We start from the raw sequence: 20,381 nt of genomic DNA on the forward strand, positions 1-20,381 counted from the left end.
TGTCACTTTTGTCAATCTGATAGATGTGGGGCGACTCCACCTTTAATTTTAATTTCCCTAATTATTGGTGATTTCAAACATTTTTTTCATATAGTTTGTTGATAGCTTTGATTTTTTTTCTTTGAAAATTGCTTTTTCATTTTCTTTCACCTTTTATCAGTTGAATTTTCCTTTTAACTAGGGAAATGAAAAAAAATTTTCCTATAAATTTGGATTGTAGCATAATAGGGCAATGTTCTTCCATTGACATAACCCAAATTTTTGAAGGATCCAAATGAATAATTAAAATATAAAGTTATGTTAAGTTATTTTGGGGGGTTTGTTTGGGCCCTCAATATTGTTTAATTGAATTGCATTTAAGCAACCTAAGTAAAAAAACAAAACAAAACGAAACCCTGCTCATTGTTGATTTCCCTGAGTACAATTTACTGCTGCTGAAACACCAATTGTTTATTGTTTGAGAATCCTAAATACCTATATGTCATTATCATACTTATATACACATTTTAATATCTTAGGTCATTGTCCCCACCCAGCTGAGAGCAGCCAGAAAAGCAGAAATTTTTCTTTTCAGCTGTTTAGTTTTTATTTCCACATAGTACTAAGATTGCAACATATACTGGTCTGGTTCACAAAGAGCCTCAGAAGCCATAACATGGTAGAGTGAGAGCCCTCAGGGAATGTAGAGAGTAATCTTTTTAAAATAATAGCAGCAGCTTTAGTGTATAGGTTTTAATCTCTACATATGCCCATTGGAAGTGGAATAAAGGATGCTGACTGTCTGAAGGAGCTATACAGGAAGATCATGTTTGGGTAGGGTCCAATGGAATGAGAGAATTGAATATTATGAGGAAGGACCTGGTAGAATAATTGGATATTCTAAGGAGATGAAATAATCAGTATTTCTCACGTTTCTATCACCATATCAGGGAAGAAAGTTAAGAGGTTCAAGCAAGAAGAAAAAGTTGGCCACTGTCTAGAATGCAAAATAGGAAGCAGATAAAGGAGAGGCCAGGTTACACCCAGGTGAAAAAAATCTTTATCAGTCAGTGGCTGCATGCTTTTCAGAAGAATACAGACTAGTTGTTACAATTTCAGGACAACTAGGTACATAGCCTTCTCTTTGCTTTTCACAGTTCAATACCGACTTCTTAGTGATGAAGGAAAATCCAAAGACTCAATGATCTGGCCACTATCTTCTCTGACATTGCTCTTATACCAATAGTATTAGTCCCCAGTACTTGTAGAAACTGGTACTCTGCTATGGTTTCAAAGTTAAGGCCTCTCACTATGATGTAGGTACTTTCCTGTCATTCCTGATTGAATTTTTTCCATATGCCCTTGGAACTACTGTCTCATAATCTGATCATAGCTGTCAGACATGTCAAGAAACCTTTCTCCAAACTTTGCATTAATTGGACTCAGTCAATATTGGCCACTGGGACCTCCCATGTTGATATGATCATGAATCAGTATAACATTTACAATTTCAAGGTCAGGTTCAGCTCACCAGCAACATTGATGATAATTAAGGTATATATATTCTAAAATCAGAAAATCCTTTGGGAAATGCCATGTTTGGAGAATTTGGCTTTCATAAAAGTCAAATCCAGCCCTACAGCATCACACAAGTTTTGCATTGAAATATCTGAATACTAACATACCCATGAATCTGGGATTGGGTTTCATCCTCATACTTGAATTTGTTATCCATTGTGGTATACTGCTCCACTTAGGTTCCTTCTACTCTTCTCAGTTCTGTTTTGCTAAACTTGAAATGCCTCATTCATTAAGGACTTGAACAGTTTTGCAATGAAAAATTTTATTTGGTTTTATGTAGTCCTTGTTTCTTTATTAATCTGAGATTGCTGAATATCAGGTTGAAGTTTTGCAGTTGCTAGCTTAGCTTGCAGTTGCTAAGTGGTAGTAGTATTGGCAAATAATGATTCATTGATGATAGTCAACAACATTTGAGTAAATATAATGACTCCAATCCTTCAACTACAGTTGTATTCATGTATTTTGGGGCTCAATTCTAAACTCTTCTTAGCATAGAAGAATATCCATCTCATTTGGGATATATCATTTCCTTCATTCCCTTTCCAACAGTCCTTCATTGGCTTTTATTTGTCCAGAGAGCACAACTTTTTATGATTCTTAAACACTGATGTCATTATGTATTAAACTACTTTAACTTAAAAGAATATTGGTTTTGAGTTAAGACTATTTCTTTTAGGAAAGTGTAGGTTTAGGAACGTTACTGAAATTATGTAAATTTTTCAAGTGTTGATGAACACAGTTGATATTTTGTTCTTGATTCTTATGTGTCACCACATCTAGAAATCTTGACAGATGCTTGAAAAATGTAAATAAGTAGAAAAAATGATAACAATTGAACTGTGACAAAATATATTGTAGACGATCATCTTAGTATTTTAGTAAAATGTTATATTTGCTGTGAATGATTTGTTAACAGCTTTATATCAATAAAAGGAAATAATAGTGATAAGAATATCAAAGTTTAATATGAATCTTCAAATCAGCCTATCAATGGTAGCACTTGTTAAGTTATGAAAAAGTTACTTGTTATGTTATGAAAAGAATCCCCTACAAAATGAAAACATCTCCATACCTGAGTACTTGAAGCCTGTATTTTAATCCAAAAGATTTTCATATGATTTTTTGGAGCTAATTTTGTTTTGGAAAAAAATTCAGCAGTGTGTGGTCTAGTTAAAATGCCCACTTTCCTTTAAAAAAAAAAAGCTTTGTATTCTAAATTGAATTTTTTTATGCCTTTAAATTGGTTTCTTCTCTGTATATCCACAATAGCTAAGATTTTAATTTTGTTTTTTTAATAGACTATGAAAAAAGAAACTTTGCAAATAGTTACTGAACTATACTCAAATTGATTTGCAGTCTCAACATTCTATATCTTTTCCCCAGTGATGATGAAAGCCTGTGAAAACCTAGCCTATGTGTCTTTTCATAAATTCACCTCAGTGATTCCAGAATGTTGAGTCTTTCTTGGCTTTCTCCTGTTATGGAAGGATATCAGGGAAGTACTTAGGCTGTTCACCTGTTATCACTCACTTGCAATATGTGACCATCCCATCTTCTTTTTTGATCATTCATTTCTCTGATGCTTTACTCCATTTCTTCCAAGTCACTTAATATATATATTAAAGCCTGGCTATATATAACATATGCTATATTTTTGACCTAATACTAAGCTAAGCAAGAAGGAAAAGACTTAAGAGGCAAAAGAAGTAAGAGTATTGGGGTAAAGAGAAGCATAAAGACTTGAAAATGCTTTTATGAAGGCAGAGGAAATCAAGTTGAGGCTGACTCTCAAGGAACTAATGAGGTAATAAGATGCCAGGTAGGTGAATGAGGCTTTCATTCACTAATGTGCTGGAGGCAACAAAGGATCTTGGTGCTAGATATTAGGGAGAACCACAGAAGAATTTTGCTATAACCTGCATAAATTGTATAATATGTCCTTCTGTTGTTTCTAAGCTATTATGCTAAAAATTAAGACTTACTTTCCTCACAGAAGGAAAAATAAAGTGAGTTGAAGGACTTCTGTTTAATTAAGACTATCAAGTGAAGTTTTCTTTTTTAAAATGGAAGGAGTTCAATATAAAACAAAAAAGATAATAGATTTATATAGAGGCAAAAGATTTATTTTAGGGGGTTGGAGAATAGAAGAATATTACATAAAAGAAAAAAGATTAGTGAATAGAAAGAACTAAATAAAAGATTTTTTTTCTCCCTCAAAAGTGGAGGGAGATGGACCGTCTGGGCAAGAAGCATCTGCTTGTGCTCTAAACAGTTTTGATCTACACTCTGAAAGGACAGATTATCCATTAAAGTTCAAGGAAGAAAAAATAAGAATTATGTTTGTCTCATTACTGAGGCCCACAGAGACACTGGTGACAATGGAGAGGTCTTCTTTATTCCTGATTATTTGTCTAGGACAAGATAAGTCACCAGAATTTTGATCTATACTCTTGAAGGACAGATTATCCACAAAAGTTCAAGGAAGAAGAAATAAGAATTGTGTTTGTTTCCTTTTTTTAAAGCCTACAGAGACACTGGTGATTCAGAAAAGTAACAATGGAAAGCTTGATATGAAATCTTGAGAATAGGAATTGGATTTCTTTTCAGCAATATAAAAATAACAGGCCCCTATCAGGAATGGAAGACAAATTAACAATGTTAGTAAGAAATGTATTTGCCTAGAGTCTAATAAATCTAGTCAGAATGGTTTTAACCTAAAAAAGGAGTACATCTAATCAAGATCTGCATCAAAGAGACTTAACTATATAATGCTGAAAGAAGTATAATAGTAGTAGAATTGCACAGTATTCATGGACAACAAAACCCAAGGAAGCTGTCAGCAAAAGATCCATTACTTCTTTTTTTTTTTTTAAAAAAAAAACCCTTACTTTCTGTTTTAGTATCTGTTCTAAGACAGAAGAGTGACAAGGGTTAAGCAACTGGGGTTATAAGTAAGCCAGCTAGGAAGTGTCTTGAGGCAAGATTGGAACTCAGGTCCTCCCAACTCAAGGCTTAGCATTCAACCATCCAGCTGCTCCTATTTATGCATCATTTTGAATGAGAGGTTCTGTAACTTATCTCAAGCTTAAAACGTATAAAATAGATTTTGTTATTTTCCCCTAAAACCCAGTTTTCTTGAACATTACTCTTCTGGCAAGTTTTTCCATCAGATAAACTCTCAGTTGTGGTTCTAGCTTTCCCCTTACTCATCTCTAGACCTAATTAGCTGGCAAATCCTGTTGTTTCTAACTTTGTAACTCTTGTGGCTTTCCTGTTTTTACTTTTTACAACTATTCTTCTGGTTTAAATCCAGATCACTCCCTGCATGGATGCTTGCAGGAGCCTCCTCTTTATCTGCTTTGAATGTCTCTCCATTCAAATTCCTCCTCACAACCTCTCTTCTATGTCTTTTTCCTTCTTCCCGGTTTTCCACTCCATAAACTTCAAGATATCTTTATTCCTTTTATGGAAAGGAGTTGAACCTTTAATTTCACAGATATAGGAAACTGTTTTGAGGAAACTCTCTCCTTAAGAAATTAGAGAGTTCTACTGTCTAGGGTACTGAGAGATTGTGACTTTGTCCAGAAATCACATACAACTATTGTTTGTGAGAAGTAACCTGTATCCAAGTTTTTAGGCCAGTTGTTTGTGAGAAGTAACCTGTATCCAAGTTTTTAGGCCAGTTCTCTATCTACTGTACCACACTGCCTTTAGTATCAAATACAAGGCAGACAGGCAGACATACATTCCTCTATTCTCACCCTGTCTCTTGCCTGTCTTCCTACATAATTCCCATTCTACATACCAAATGATATGCTGCCCTGCTTGCTGACTTTCTGAAGATTGAAAGATGTTTAACTGACTTTTTGTGACCGTTAGAAATTACAGAGGAGGCAGAGGAGGAGTAAGGGCTAGAGTGAGAACACTGATTGCTCCTTTCCCTAGGCCTGCACTACTTCTAAGCACCAGCTGCTAGTGCCCTCTCCCAGACAGTATAAGTACACAATAGGCACCCATATTGTTTTTTCCCCATTATAATGCAGGCTCCTTGAATACAAAAAATTTACCTTTGTATACCCAATACTGAGCCTAGCAACTGCACATAGTATATGCTTTGTTAATATGCAGGTTGATTGGTAATAAGAGACTTGTTAGGAAAACTAAGGTCAATAAAAAAAGGACTTTTTGAATTGTACTGAGGAAAAGAAGAGGATCTAAGAAGGCATCAGAATGTTGCTTGATGATAACTGCCAATAGAATGAACAAATTATTTTTTTGTATTTAGAACAAATTATTCAAGGGCAATCTGGCATAAAAAAGCATTGGATTTCCAGTCATGTAACTTGGGTTTGAGTCCTAGCTTGGTCACTTGTGAGACTTTGGAAAACTCTCATTCTCTGGATTTAGTACTAAGGTAGTTGTACTTGGATGACCTCTAAGGGCTCTTTTTATCTAAATAAATGAAAGGGGGCGACTACTAAAATGAAGGGAATTCTGTAGTATAGTTTAGATCTTAGCAAAGTGTTTGAACAGTTTGCTTATTCAGTTTTTGTAGACAAGATGAAAAGGATTAAGTATATTTGAGTTAACTGATTGAATAGCCAGACCCATATTTAGTGATGGTTTAATATTTCCTGGAATCTGTACCTAACATTTTTGTCAATAACTCAAAGAAAGATATTGCTTGAATGCTTACCAATGTTTTAGATAATGTAAAGCTAGTAAGGATAGCCAACTAAATGGATTTGTCATTCATTCAGACTAATAAGCATTTATTAGCTACCTACTTGTGAAAGGCACTGTACTAAACTTCTGGGGTTATAAAAAAGAAGCAGAAGATAGTATCTGCCCTCAAGGAGCCCACAGACTAATGGAAGAGACAATAAGCAAACGAATATGTACAAAAAGCTATAGACAAGTTAAAAAAAATTAGAAAGGTTGAGAAAGACTTCATGTAGAAGATAAGATTTTAGCTAGGACTTGAAGAAAGCTTAAAGAAGCTGAGAATGGGGATGGAAAACATTCTAGGTATAAGGGTCATCCAGAGAAACTGCTGGAGCCCAGAAATAAAATCTTGTAATCAGTATTCAAAATGATTGCAATTAGTTAAAATATTGGACTAAATCTGAAAAGATGAAATTAGCTGGGATAAACAACTTATATTTAGGTTCAGAAAAATTCAGGATAGGTATAGTGGGATTATTTATTCATTAATTATTTTTTTAATGTAAATCCTTACTTTCTGCCTTAGAATCAATGCAAGAATCACTTCCAAGGCAGAGGAGAGGAGTAAGGGCTAGGCAGTTGGGGTTAAGTGATTTGTCCAGTTTTACACAGCTAGAAAGTGAGGTCACAATTGAACCCAAGACCTTCCATCTCTAGGCCTATGCTATATCCACTGAGCTACCTAGCTGTTCTAAACTGGGAATTTTTAATGGCCTGTTTTAATATGAGTCAGTATTTTAATAGGAGTCAACAGCATGATGTAGCAGTCAAAAAGGGTCATGTAACCTTAGTGTTTTAAATTAAGACAATTAGCCTAGGCCCAGAGATTTGAGTGAGTAGTTTTCCTGTACTCAGTGCTTTACTCACAGTACATCTTGACTTGTCCTTAGTTCTGAACATGGTATTTTAAGAAGGATATTAATAATTTGAAGTTTTTATAGGAATATGACAAGGATAGTGAAAGATGCTTTATGAGAATTCCTTAAGAAAACAGGTTTTTAACCTGAGAAAGATAAGACTTGGAGCATGGGGCAAGGTAATATGGTAGCTATCTTTACTTGGCTGAAGAGTTCTTATATACACATGAAAGAGGGCTTAGGACTTGTACCTTTGAGCCACTGAAGACATAACAAGTTACAGTGGGTGAAGGCTTGATGCAACAAAAATTTCCTGACCCTTAGAGACATCTGAAAGTAAGATGAAGTACTCTGGGTAGTAGAATGGTATCCTCATTAGCCTAAAGGTTTTCAGGGAGAGTCTGGGTGACCTATTGGTACATATTTTAGAGGAGATTCTTGTTCAGGGATGAATTCGATTAGTCTCTGATACCCCTTTGAGCTTAAAGATTCTGTGATTTTGAAATTTCCATTGTATTTAATGGCTATAATGGCCTGTATTAGAGATCGAATTTCTTCCTTTGTTCAGAGTGGCAGAGGGACCATTTTCAGAGGCAACATGGCACAATGGAAAGAGTGGGCCTGAAAGCCAGACAAATCTGGGTTCAAGTTCTTTCTCTGATCCATACTAGCTATGTGCCTTTTGGTAAGTAGTACTCAAGACCTAGAAGTTGCCAACCTGCATTAGCAGAGGAAATTTCCCATTGAGTTACTCAGAGTAATGAAATCACAAATCCAGATTCTACCTCCAAGTGGCAGAATTTGTAAATTGAAAGATTATAAATAGGGAGAGTTAATAACTAAATTAATTCTTCTTCTAGTAAATGTAGTTTGTTCCTCATTGATGATGGTAATTGATAAAAGTAAAAACTTTGAAAATGTATTTTTTTCTCTTTTGTCTGAACATTTCATGTAGGCAGTTTATGAGTGTTGATGTTTGGATCTTCTATGTATAAAGTCTAGCCAGCCTTTGCTTGTAACTTTTGGATTTTGGGGGGTTCCAGGTGCTAGAAGGTATGTATGATCGTTGGGGAGCTAGTTAATCAAAATGTTGTATTCACAAACTTTCAACCCAACTGATTAATAATAGGTGAAATAGTCTATGAGGATTCTTTACAATTACATTAGAATGGGATTTGGGCAATACTTTTAAGGTTGTAAATCCAAGGAGCACAAAGTAGTGACCAAAGAAGAGTCTTCACTGATGTGAGATGAAACATTCTTAAAACTTTGAAAAAGAAAGTATGCTTTTTCATTGGTACTTACTACAGGATTAAATTTCTTTCACGGGTTTTGGCATCTTTTAAAAAATGTTTTTTAATCTAGAATTAAATAGTGTCGCTTCAGAATAAGTACTGGATAGAAGACAGTTGGCGTATCCTTGGTTTGATAATAGGCTATTCTACTGGCTTGGTAAAGGAAAAAATTTTGTGCTTATGTTTGTACATCAGTGTGTATGTTTACAGTATTTTAAATTAATTGTATCTTTCTACCGACACATAGTTGGACTGTTCACTTTTTAAAATCTCATTTACCCTTAACCTCTAGGTTGGAAGTTTATAGTCAGCTTTGTTGCCTTAATGGGAAATTGCAGTGACAGGGCCCCCTCCTGTGACTTTTTTTTCTTGCCACTTGCTTACTTTCTATCTATCTATATTTTCTTCATTAATTAAGAAGGGTTATAAACACTTAATTTAATAAAGCAAATGACAACTGTTCTGGTAAGGTCAGTTGATTCTACATATGCCTGGGAATTTTGTACATTCTTTTTTTATTTAATTTAATTAATTAATTAATTTTTTTTTTTAAACCCTTACCTTCTGTCTTGGAACCAATACTGTGTATTGGCTCCAAGGCAGAAGAGTGGTAAGGTCTAGGCAATGGGGGTCAAGTGATTTGCCCAGTCACACAGCTGGGAAGTGTCTGAGGCAAGATTTGAACCTAAGACCTCCCATCTCTAGGTCTGGCTCTCAATCCACTGAGCCACCCAACTGCCCCCCATTATTTTTGGTATTAAATGGAACCTCAAATGTAGCAGAGATTCTGAAAGGGAAATTTTCCATCTCCTGAGATTTTGCAAATCAGAAAATCCTTGTAGCTTATTTGATGATTTAGCTTTGTTAAGTTAGAATATAATTCCATTATTGGACGTGATTTTAACTTGCAGAATTAATTTCATCAGAAGCAGAAATAGAATCTTATACTTGAGTAGAAGAGACACGACAGAAGAGACAGCAAATGAACATAAATACAGATCTTTAAATTTTACTCATTTTAAAACATGGAGGTCAGAATGTTTCAGTAGCTTTGAGAAACCAAGCTTTCCCACACATTTATTCAGTGCTACCAAAAAGAAAAAGTTAAAACTTATTTAAAATGTGGAAAAATTGCTTCCCAATATTTTAACAGAGAGAGACTGAGAACACACAGCATTGAATCATCAGGAAAACTGAAGATCTCCCCTGAACAGCACTGGGATTTCACTGCAGAGGACTTGAAAGACCTTGGAGAAATTGGACGAGGAGCTTATGGTTCTGTCAACAAAATGGTCCACAAACCAAGTGGGCAAATAATGGCAGTTAAAGTAGGTGATGCCCATAATTACTTTTGGTACTTTAATCCATTAGGTGATGAAATTTGATGGGGCAATAATGCTGTTTCTAAGTGAGGGTATGTTTATTGTAAATATAGTGCTTAACAAACTGTTTATCTCAAAGGTGTATTTCAACATTTCAACCTAGATGAGCTTATATATGACAAATGCCTTGTCACATATGCTTGCATGTGTAAATGTTTATACATGATGCAATTTTGGCTGGATTCCCTAATGTATGTCAAACTTAAGGCTCTACCACTGTCATGAGGGGAATGATTATGATAGTGACCTTTTGAGAGGAGGGCACTGCTGCACTGAGATAAGTGAAGAAGTAGAAAAGAATGGAAAGGGAGGTTTGGCATGGCAAAGGTTAATAGCAGCTACAGTAATGGGATTTTTTTTGGAACCATGTTCTTTTTTTTTTACTTTTAAAATATCAATTTTTATTTTCTTTTTCTTTTTAATTTAATTTATTTTTTCATCATCTATTTTTTTAATTTTTAAAATTTTATTTAATTGATTAATTAAGAAAAATTTTCTATGGCTCCATGATTCATGTTCTTTCTCTCCCCTCCTCTCGAAGTCATTGAGCAATTCCACTGGGTTTTACATGTGTCATTGATCAAGACCTATTTCCATATTATTGAGATTTGCACTAGGGTGATCGTTTAGAGTCTATATCCCCAATCATATCCCCATTGACCCATGTGATCAAGCAGTTGTTTTTCTTCTGCCTTTCTACTCCCACAGCTCTCTGGTTGTGGATAGTGTTCTTTCTCATAAGTCTCTCAGAAATGACTTGGATCATTGCATTGCTGCTAGTAGAGAAGTCCATTACATTTGATTGTGCCACAGTGTATACATCTCTGTGTATGAGGTTTTCCTGGTCCTGTTCCTTTCACTCTGCATCAGTTCCTGGAGATTGTTCCAGTTCACATGGAATTCCTCCAGTTCATTATTCCTTTTAGCACAATAATATTCCATCACCAACAGATACCATAATTTGCTTAGCCGTTCCCCAATCGAAGAGCATCCCCTCATTTTCCAATTTTTTGCCACCACAAAGAGTGCAGCTATAAATATTTTTGTATAAGTCTTTTTCCATATGATCTCTTTGCGGTATAAACCCAGCAGTGGTATGATTGGATCAAAGGGCAGGCAGTCTTTTAAAGCCCTTTGGGCATAGTGGAACCATGTTCTTGCTGCCAGTAACTTTAGCTTTAACACTGGTATTACTGGCAAGAATTCACTTCCTCTTGTTTCACCTTGACTCAGTGCTGCTCTGACTTTTAGAGTCATATCAAAATGTTTAGTTGGTGATGAACATGTCATATTCTACACCCCTACCTCTGTTTATGTGAGCCTAGCAGTACTGACCTGAGTAATTAATGTACAAAGTAATAAATGTATATTTTTACTGAATAGTTAGTATAGAAAGGGAATGAAAGATACTCCCCTCTAGAACAAAGAACCACTTTTAGAAATAAAATGTGTCATTTATATGAACTTCCTTGTTTCTGTTGTCTTCTGGTCACTCAGAATATACTCATTACTTTTAATTGGAATCATCCTTTATTTTTCCCTTTCCTTCACCCCAACCCCAGTCCAATTAGTTCTATCACTACAACCTCTTTCAGTCCCTTTCTCTCCATTTGCACAACTGCCCCTGCCCCGGTTTAGGCCCTCTTTACCTATGATGAACCAATGAAAAATCCTCCTAATTTGTCTTCATTTAAAAAATCTTCCACACAGCTGCCACAATAATACTTCTGAATCATATTTCTGACCATATTAATACCTTGCTTGAAAAGCAAGTGAATCTTGTTACTTCTTAGATTAAATGAAACATTTCAGCTTAGCATTTAAAGACCTCCATATGTAATCACTCTATAAATAAATATTAAGCCTTTAAGGATTTTTTGCAGAGTTATTACAAGGTCTTGAGAAATTTGTTGGGGCTCATTTTGGTACAATAATACCAAATAGTGGTCATATAGTAGGGACTTGAATGCTGAGAACATCATCTATAAAAGAATAGACTACAACTGGATAGTAGTATTGTGAGCCATCATAATGATGACCTGACTTGCTCTGCAATGATTTCCAATTTGTTTGTAACCAGATATTCTTAATATAATGACAGTGGCAAAGATAACTTACCATTGCTGCCCTGTCGGATATTTTTGGTGCAATGAGTATGTATCCCATAATTTAAAAAATTTGGAATTGTTATTGTTAAATGTACATTTTAAATCATCACTTATCCTTATATGGAGAGGAGAAATTTCTTCCTTTGTGTTTGGCATGACCAGTTGTAGTAAGCTATTTTTCTATTCCAAAAGAATTGAGATTATGAATAATTTATTTGGGAATCTAGGTGGTAGAGTGGATACATTGCTAGGCCTGTAGTCAGAAAGATTCATCTTCCTGAATTCAAATCTGATTTAAGATACTTAGTAGCTGTGTGTCCCTGGGACACACTTAGCTCTGTTTACATCTGTAAAATGAGCTGGAGAAGAAAATGGTGAAGAAAAGCTCAAATGGGGCATAGAGTTTTGGATATAACTTAAATGATTGAACAATAACAACAAAGTAATTTGGGTTTATGGCAAAATCATATGGTCATATCTTGGAATATCTGGGATACATCTAACACATTAAATTTTGAAGCCTTTTGGTAGGCCATCTTCCTTTCCCTCATGTAGGTGATAGGGTTGGTGGCATAGTTACCTGTCCTAACTGAGTTTTAAGAAGAAACAGCCATTTGGACTTAGGGCTTTAGCTTTGTCTAATGCCAAGACCTTTTAAACTTTAGAGATCCTATGCTGAACTTGAATCGGAGTTCTTAAAAGTTGACCTTTAGTAGTAAGAATACTTTTCTGTATGTAAGGATAGCTTTAATAATTATATCATACAATACAACTTTCACAAATTAGTATTACTACCTTAGAAGTTATTTATATATTGGAATAGACAATAGTCATTGTCATGGTTTGGTTAAAAAGTGGGAAAGTCCTGGAAGATAACTTCCCCTCACTACACCTCACCTCACCTCACCTCACCTCACCTCTCCTCACCATTTTTGGGGTTAAACAATTTGTCCAGGGTCATACAGCCAGGAAGTGTTTGGAATTTTAGCAGTTTTCTTACCTTATTTTTATAGGATGTATTAGATTCTCATTGCTAAAACCCATCTTTTTTTTTTTTTTAAAGTATAGCAGCTCTACCAGCAAAAGAGATATATGTTAGTTGAACCAGGTACTTTTCAGAGTAAAGCTGGTTTATACTTTGAATATTGGACAAAAACTTCATGGAGAGGCTATTTACTGAAACTGGAGAAACAATCTTTTTTGTTTTGTTTTGTTTATGACATTTGGAATATTTGTTGGGTAATTAGGATCTGCTCCCCAGAACTCTAAATCCCAGCATCCTAATTTCGTTCTTATGTTAAGTTACATCCTTAGGTTCTGGAGATAAAGTTTGTGTGTGACCCCACCCCTCTCTCTCCTTTCCCCTAATTGCAGCTTTGGAAGCAGACTTTTTTGCCAGGCAGGAGAATCTACACACATGAATTTACTTTTTGTTAGATAATTAGGTTTGAACTTCTATTTCTTTTAGTTTATTTTCTTTCTACTTCAAGTGATTATTAATAAACTTTATAAAATATAATACTCGGAGTTATTGGATATTGATTTAAATCTTACATTGTGTAATTACATTACCAATGTGTAAGTTTACAATTAAGACGTTGTCTTCTTAAAGTCAGAAATATGGTAAAATAGCACTAAGCAATACACCTGAGTTCTTTTTTGTGTATTGGCTTCAAGGCAGAAGAGTGGTAAGGGCTAGGCAATGGGGGGTTATGTGACTTGCCCAGGGTCACACAGCTAGGAAGTGTGTGAGGCCAGATTTGAACCTAGGACCTCCCATCTCTAGGCCTGGCTTTCAACCCAACAAGCTACCCAGCTGCCCCTAATACACATGAGTTCTGATTTTTCTAGAAATACTTTTTTTTAGGGTCTTTTTTCTCCAGAGTAGCATATATTGCTTAGATATAGGAGGATGGGAGAACCAAGTAGAGGACCTCAAACTCCTAAACTGCTCTTTCACTGAAACTCTACTTTTATTGTTAACAAATTCTCCATCTTAGATCTGTTCTCTTCATGCTCTATAGCTTCTCATGTAAACCTGTCAGGCTTCAGAAGATTTTCTTGATTCTCTTCTTCAGGGTTAGTTGCTCTCATCTGATCTCTGACATATTAGTCTAGGTAGAAAAGCTAGCATACTATGTTATACCATCTTTCTTTTCTGCCATTATTCCCCTGATGCTAAATGGTATGAAAACTATTTTGTAGTGTTTTGGATAGGATTTACTGCAAAATCCTGTCACAATGGGAAGTATCAAAGTTACTATAGAACCTATACTATTGGAGTCTGAGGATGAGAAGTAAGTGCTTGTTCTGTATTTAATTCATTTAAACCAACATTTCTTAAGGACCCACTAAACACTTTTACTTGCCACTGGGGACACAGATATAAAAACCAGTCAGTTCCTGCCCTCAAGGAACTTTCTACTGGAGAGAAATAATCATGTTGCTAACGTTTATATTGCTAGTATGTGATAGGCACTGTGATATAAAATAAGTATAGGCTATTTCAAAAGTTTTAATAACTTAAAATAGTACTATGACTTTTCAAATACTCTACATAAAGTAATTTTAGAGATGGGGGGCACCAACAACTTAAAGGTATCAAGAAAGGGGAAGTGATACTTGAACTGAGCCTTCATAGGAAAAAGTGAAGAAATAGTGAAGGACAGCTTGTCCAAAAGCATGAAGATGAAAAATGGAATGCCATGAAAAGGGAACAGTAAGTATTCCAACATGGTTCAAACATAGGAGTGTGCCTATGTAGGAGATAGAAATTAAAAAAGATAAGTTGGAGCTAGATTATACCAGGCTTTAAATGCCAAACCGAAGAGTTGGTATTTTTTCCTTGAGGAAATAGGGAACCACTATTGTAACAGGAGTTACATGGTCAGACCCTGTGCCTTAAGAACATCAAGTTGAAATGTCAAAAATTGTTTTTATGTGTAATTGGGGAAAAATAAAATATGGAAATATTAAAAACATATAGAGGACTATGGAACACTGTTTATGGTGTTCGACTTACTTGATATGCTGTTTATTTTTATTGAATTCTTTTTTTTCTCATTTGTCATAAGGGATAGTTCTCTGGAAGAGGGTATACTAAGAAATATAGGTAGTATAGAGATAAGTATAGTAAAGGTAAAAAAAAAGAATATTAAGATGACATCTTTGTGGATGGATTAGAAGGGAGAAACCAGATTCAAGAAGACCCAATAAAATACTCCCTGAAGTAGTTCAGATGAAAGGCTAAATTAGGATTGTTGTGGTATGAATGGAAAGGAGGAAGATATGAGAGATTTTGTGAACAAGATACTGTAATTGGTTAGCTATTGTGAGTGAGGGAGAGTAAAGAGTTAAGGATGGCTCCTAGGTGGCAAACCTAGGTGACTATAAGAATAGTGGCAATCTTAGCAGAATGGGAGAAATAGGACAGGTGGACTTAAGAGGAAATTAAGTTTGTTATTGAATGTTGTGAGTTTGAGATGTAGATAACTAGCTGGGAAATGCAGTGCTTGAATTGAGAGAGCTAAGGGCTGGATGTGAAGTTTCAAGTGCCATCTGCATAGAATTTAACAAATTCTCAGTTTAGATCTATTCTCTCATGTTCTTCGATCTTAAATTATGCTCTTCAGACATTGGTAAGATCACCAAGAGATGTTAATTTATTAAGTACCTATTATATACCAGTTACTGTGCTAAGACACCAGGGATACAAGTATAAAGGATGATATGATCTATACTTAGAGTTTATTTCTATTCTACTGGGGGGATATGAAAGTACATATAATATTATATACAGCATAAATATAAAGAATACATTTTTACTTAGACATTTATGATGTATGTATATATATGCACATATACATATATATATATATTTAGATTTATTTGTGTATGCTTACTAGTTAAATACTTTGAAAGTTAAATACGTTGAGAGGAAGGGCACTAGCAGTTGGGGGATCAGGGAAGGATTCCTGCAGAGGATGGTGTCTAAGCTTCATTTTAATGGAAGAAAGAACTATGTGAGTTGGAGATAAGGAGTGTATGGGACTGCCAGTGCAGAAGCATGGAAACAGGAGTTAGTGCATCGAAAGTAGGCTTGGAAAGACCCGATTGGCTGAATCACAGGTTAGGGCCAGGTTGTATAGGGCTTTAGAAAATAAACAGAAGAGTTTATATTTGGCAGTAGGAAGACACTGGAGTTGATTGAATAAAGGTATCACCTAGTCACATCTTCACCTTGACTGGAATTGTGAGAAGACTAAGTCAGGGAGACCAATTGCTATTGCAATAATCCAAGTAAGAGATGATGAGAACCTGAACAAAGGTGATAGTAGTGAGATTAGAGAGAACCGGGGCCAGGTACAAGAGAAGTTTGTCAGCTTAATAAACTAGGCAGGGAACACAGACCAAGAAGCCTGTGGTTCTCTTACTTCAAGCCTAAGTCTTCTAGATAGTTGAAATGAACTATAGTCGCATCACTTAAACTCAAACTGGACTCAACAGCTTCCAAAGCTCAGCCTAGGAAAGCAGTAATCAGATGGAAATTTTTTAGGTCCCAGGTTGTCTCAGAGATCCTTGACTAATAGCACTCAATTCCAAGAAATACAACATCACAAAGAAACAAGGCCCATACATTTGTTCCAGAGCAGCAGAGTCAGAAAATAACTTCTTTTTTCCTTTTTCTTTTCTTAATAATATTTTATTTAGAAAATAATAATAAAAATAAACTGCCAAATATTCAAATACTCAAAAAATTTTTCTTTTCCCCCCAATCATATGTAAAACTAATTTTTTTTTAAACCCTTGTACTTCAGTGTATTGTCTCATAGGTGGAAGAGTGGTAAGGGTGGGCAATGGGGGTCAAGTGACTTGCCCAGGGGTCACACAGCTGGGAAATGGCTGAGGCTGGGTTTGAACCTAGGACCTCCTGTCTCTAGGCCTGACTCTCACTCCACTGAGCTACCCAGCTGCCCCATAAAAACAATTTTTGACATTTTTTAAAATTTAGAGTTCTGAATTTTCTCTTTCCCTGCCCTCTTCTAGACAGTAAGCAATCTGATATATATATTTTACATGTATAAAACATATTTCCAAAGTAGTCATTTTGTAGAAGATATCCTCAACAAAAAAGAAAAAGAAGAAAACATGAAATATAATATGTTTTTATCTTTGGGACTATCTTGGATCACTGTATTTGAGAATAGCTAGGTCAGACTTGTTCAGCAAAAAACATTGCTGTTACTGTGTATAATTTTCTTCTGGTTCTGCTCACTTCATTTTGCATCAGTTCATATAAATCCAGGCGTTTGGTTTTTGTTTTGTTTTGTTCTGGTGTTTTTTTCCTGAAATCATCCTACTCATCATTTCTTATTGCACAATAGTATTCTGTTACAGTCATCTACCCCAACTTGTTCAACCATTCCCCAATTGATGGATACAAATAAGTTCTTTTTAAAAAATCTCTTTGGAATATAGACCTAGTAGGGGGTATTGACAAATTAAAAGGTATGTGGTTTTGGAACTTTGGGCAAATTCTTTGGGCAAATTCCAAATTCCTCTCCAGAATGTTTGGATCAGATCACAATTCCACCAACACTGCATTAATGTCCCAATAGAAAATGGCTTTTGAACAAAGGACAAGGTCTGTGTTTTCGTCAGAGATTGGAGAAAGGAAAAAAAGAATGTGAAGTCATGTTCAAGGTTTTTGAGATAAAGAGGAATAAAAAGGGAGTTAGATGGTTTCATTTTTTTTTTCCCAATAAGAGGACTGTTCTTCTGTGAAGTTAGGAGGGGGTGGTTAGAGAGGGGATAGGAAAAGACCAATCTCTTCTCTGCCAGGCACTGTGCCAAGCACTGAGGATCCAAATATAAATCCTTTCCCTCTAGAGGTTACAGTCTAATAGGAGAAGAGAAAATACAAAAGGAAGTTGAAAAGAGGTTGGTAATAGGGCAGAGAGAAGAAAGTATATGATACTGGGGGATGATGGAGAATTCCAAAGAAGCCCAGAAACATTGTAGGTGGTGGAAAATACAGAGGGGGAATAATAGGAGGGATTAAAAATTTTGGAGTTTTATCGGGGAGTAAGATAAGGAATCAATTAGGGAGGAATAAAAGGACTAAATGCCTTGTTGCAGTGAGATATCAGCAGAGGTTAAATAACAAAAAATTTATAATGTGCCCAGTCTACACCCAATTGTGAGAGGCAGCTAGGACGAAATAGTTTGGAAGATCTGAAGTCAAATTTGTTTTTAGACACATAAATTAGCTGTGTAAATAGTTTGGAAGACCTGAAGTCAAATTTGTTTTTAGACACATAAATTAGCTGTGTGACTCTGTATAAGCTACTTAATTTCTGTCTGCTTCAGTTTCCTCAACTGTAAAAGAATAATGAAAGGAGCTACCTTATAGGGCTGTTGTGAGAATATTTGTAAAGTGTCTAACATGGTGTTTGGCAAATACTAGATGCTTAATCAATGTTTGCTCCTTTCCTTCCTCTACTTCATGCAAGCAGCTTGTAAAGATGAATGGAGAAAGCAGATGGTGCTAAGGTTTGGTAAGAAGAAAATGTTGCTAGGATAGAGGGGCAAGGAATTCAGTGGAGGATGGTATAGAATTAAAATGGCTAACTATTAATTTGAGTTTGGAAAGGGAGGAGAGTGAAAGCAGAACAGGGATAAAGATTTCAGAAAGTATGAGGACTGGAGAGAAAGAAGATCTCAATGGGATTAGGAATGTGTTATGGCAAGATTAAATATATAGACTATCCCTCTGTGTAGCTGAGGTATAGTGAAAGAGTAGATACTGTAGATTTAAGAAGAGGTATGAATTAAGAGTTTAGGAAGTTTTAGTGACCATTTATATAAACATTATATTCTTCTAGTATAAAGACTGGAGGGAGAGGAAAATGGTGAAACAGGTGCTGTACTCCTGGAGAAGGAAGGTTTGGAGGTAACTATGGTATAGCTACAATGATTTTGATGAGTGGAAAATTTTAATTGTGTGAACTTCAAAAAAGGTTGAATGTATGTGAGAGATGGCACAACCAGTGCTGAAAAGGACACTTAGAGATGGAGAGGAGGAGAGTTTAGGACTGTGAGAGGTAATAAATAGAATTATTGTGAGACCCAAACAGTTTAGGATAAAGAGGAGTTTGTTGACTATCCAAATAGTAAAAGAGGAAACGGCCCAAGACAGACACCTAGGATAAACCTACACATTGGAGACGTGAACAACCATTTCTTTTGTCTGCTGAGGAGATTATGAATGTAGTGACACAGGATTGATAGGGGGCTCAGTGGATTGAGAACCAAGCCTAGAGATGGTCCTGGATTCAAATTTGCCCTCAGATACTTCCTCGCTGTGTGATCCTGGGTAAGTCACTTAACCCCCATTGCCTAGCCCATATCACTTGCCATGGAATCAATAGACAGTATTGATTCTAAAATGGAAGATTAGGGTTAAAAAAAGCAAGTAGTTTGGGGGCAGCTGGGTAGCTCAGTGGATTGAGAGCTAGGCCTAGAGACGGGAGGTCCTAGGTTCAAATCTGGCCTCAGACACTTCCCAGCTGTGTGACCCTGGGCAAGTCACTTGACCCCCATTGCCTACCCTTACCACTCTTCTGCCTTGGAGCCAATACACAGTATTGATTCCAAGATGGAAGGTAAGGGTTTAAAAAAAAAAAAAAAGCAAGTAGTGTCACAAAAAACCCACAGCAGAGAAAATATCTGGAAGGAAGAGTCAACATTATTAAATGGTGCAGATTGGTCAAGAAGGATTAGGACTATAAAAAAGGCAAAAGAAGTCATTTTTAATTTTGGAGAAAGCAGTTTCACTCCAGTGATGGGAACAAAAACCAGATTTCAAGGAACTGAAAAGCAGGAGGTAAAGAGTAGAGGCAGTGAGTGTAGTCAGCTTTTACTGAGTCTGACTGTGAAAGGGTGGAGAGATTAAGGATGGTACTTAAATAAGAGTCAGATCTTGGCATGTTTGTAGATAGCAGAGACAGAACTAGTAGTGGCTGTTTTTTTAAATAAAAATTAGGGAGAAAGGGGATGATCAAAAGGACATACTTTTGGAGATGGGATCAAGGTACATGTAAAGAGCTGGCAAGAAGGACCACTTCTGCCAACATTAGAACAAAGGAGAAATTCTAAGTGACATTGTTGAAATTTGAGTTTTAAGATTGAGATGAAGAGGGACTTTTTCTCACATGACCTCAGTTTTTATGATATGAGATTATCTCCTGGTAAATGTGCTGTAAAGTGATACAGATTGAATTACATATAGGTTTTCAGAGTGTGCTTTATTCCCTTACAACCTTGGTGAGGCTGAGAGCTGGCACAGTATGTATTTAGCCTTGGAACTGATCATCAGAACCTGAAGATTTCCTTCCTTCTTCCTCACCATTCTTATTTCTACCCTAGCTTTCTAGCGTGAAGCTGACTGTCTAT

At 35.8% G+C, this 20,381-nt stretch overlaps 1 protein-coding gene across 2 annotated transcripts in view; it reads left to right on the top strand.

Moving 5' to 3' along the window:
• MAP2K4 (mitogen-activated protein kinase kinase 4) overlaps window positions 1-20,381 on the top strand; it is a 179,681-nt gene that overhangs the window by 107,810 nt on the left and 51,490 nt on the right. For both annotated transcript variants that reach the window (XM_044676684.1, XM_044676683.1), the window contains one exon: window positions 9,591-9,765. In XM_044676684.1, the coding sequence (XP_044532619.1) occupies window positions 9,591-9,765 (175 nt within the window). The remainder of the gene's footprint in view (window positions 1-9,590; window positions 9,766-20,381) is intronic.

Source organism: Gracilinanus agilis, chromosome 4, assembly GCF_016433145.1.
Source record: "Gracilinanus agilis isolate LMUSP501 chromosome 4, AgileGrace, whole genome shotgun sequence".
Lineage (NCBI taxonomy): Eukaryota > Metazoa > Chordata > Mammalia > Didelphimorphia > Didelphidae > Gracilinanus > Gracilinanus agilis.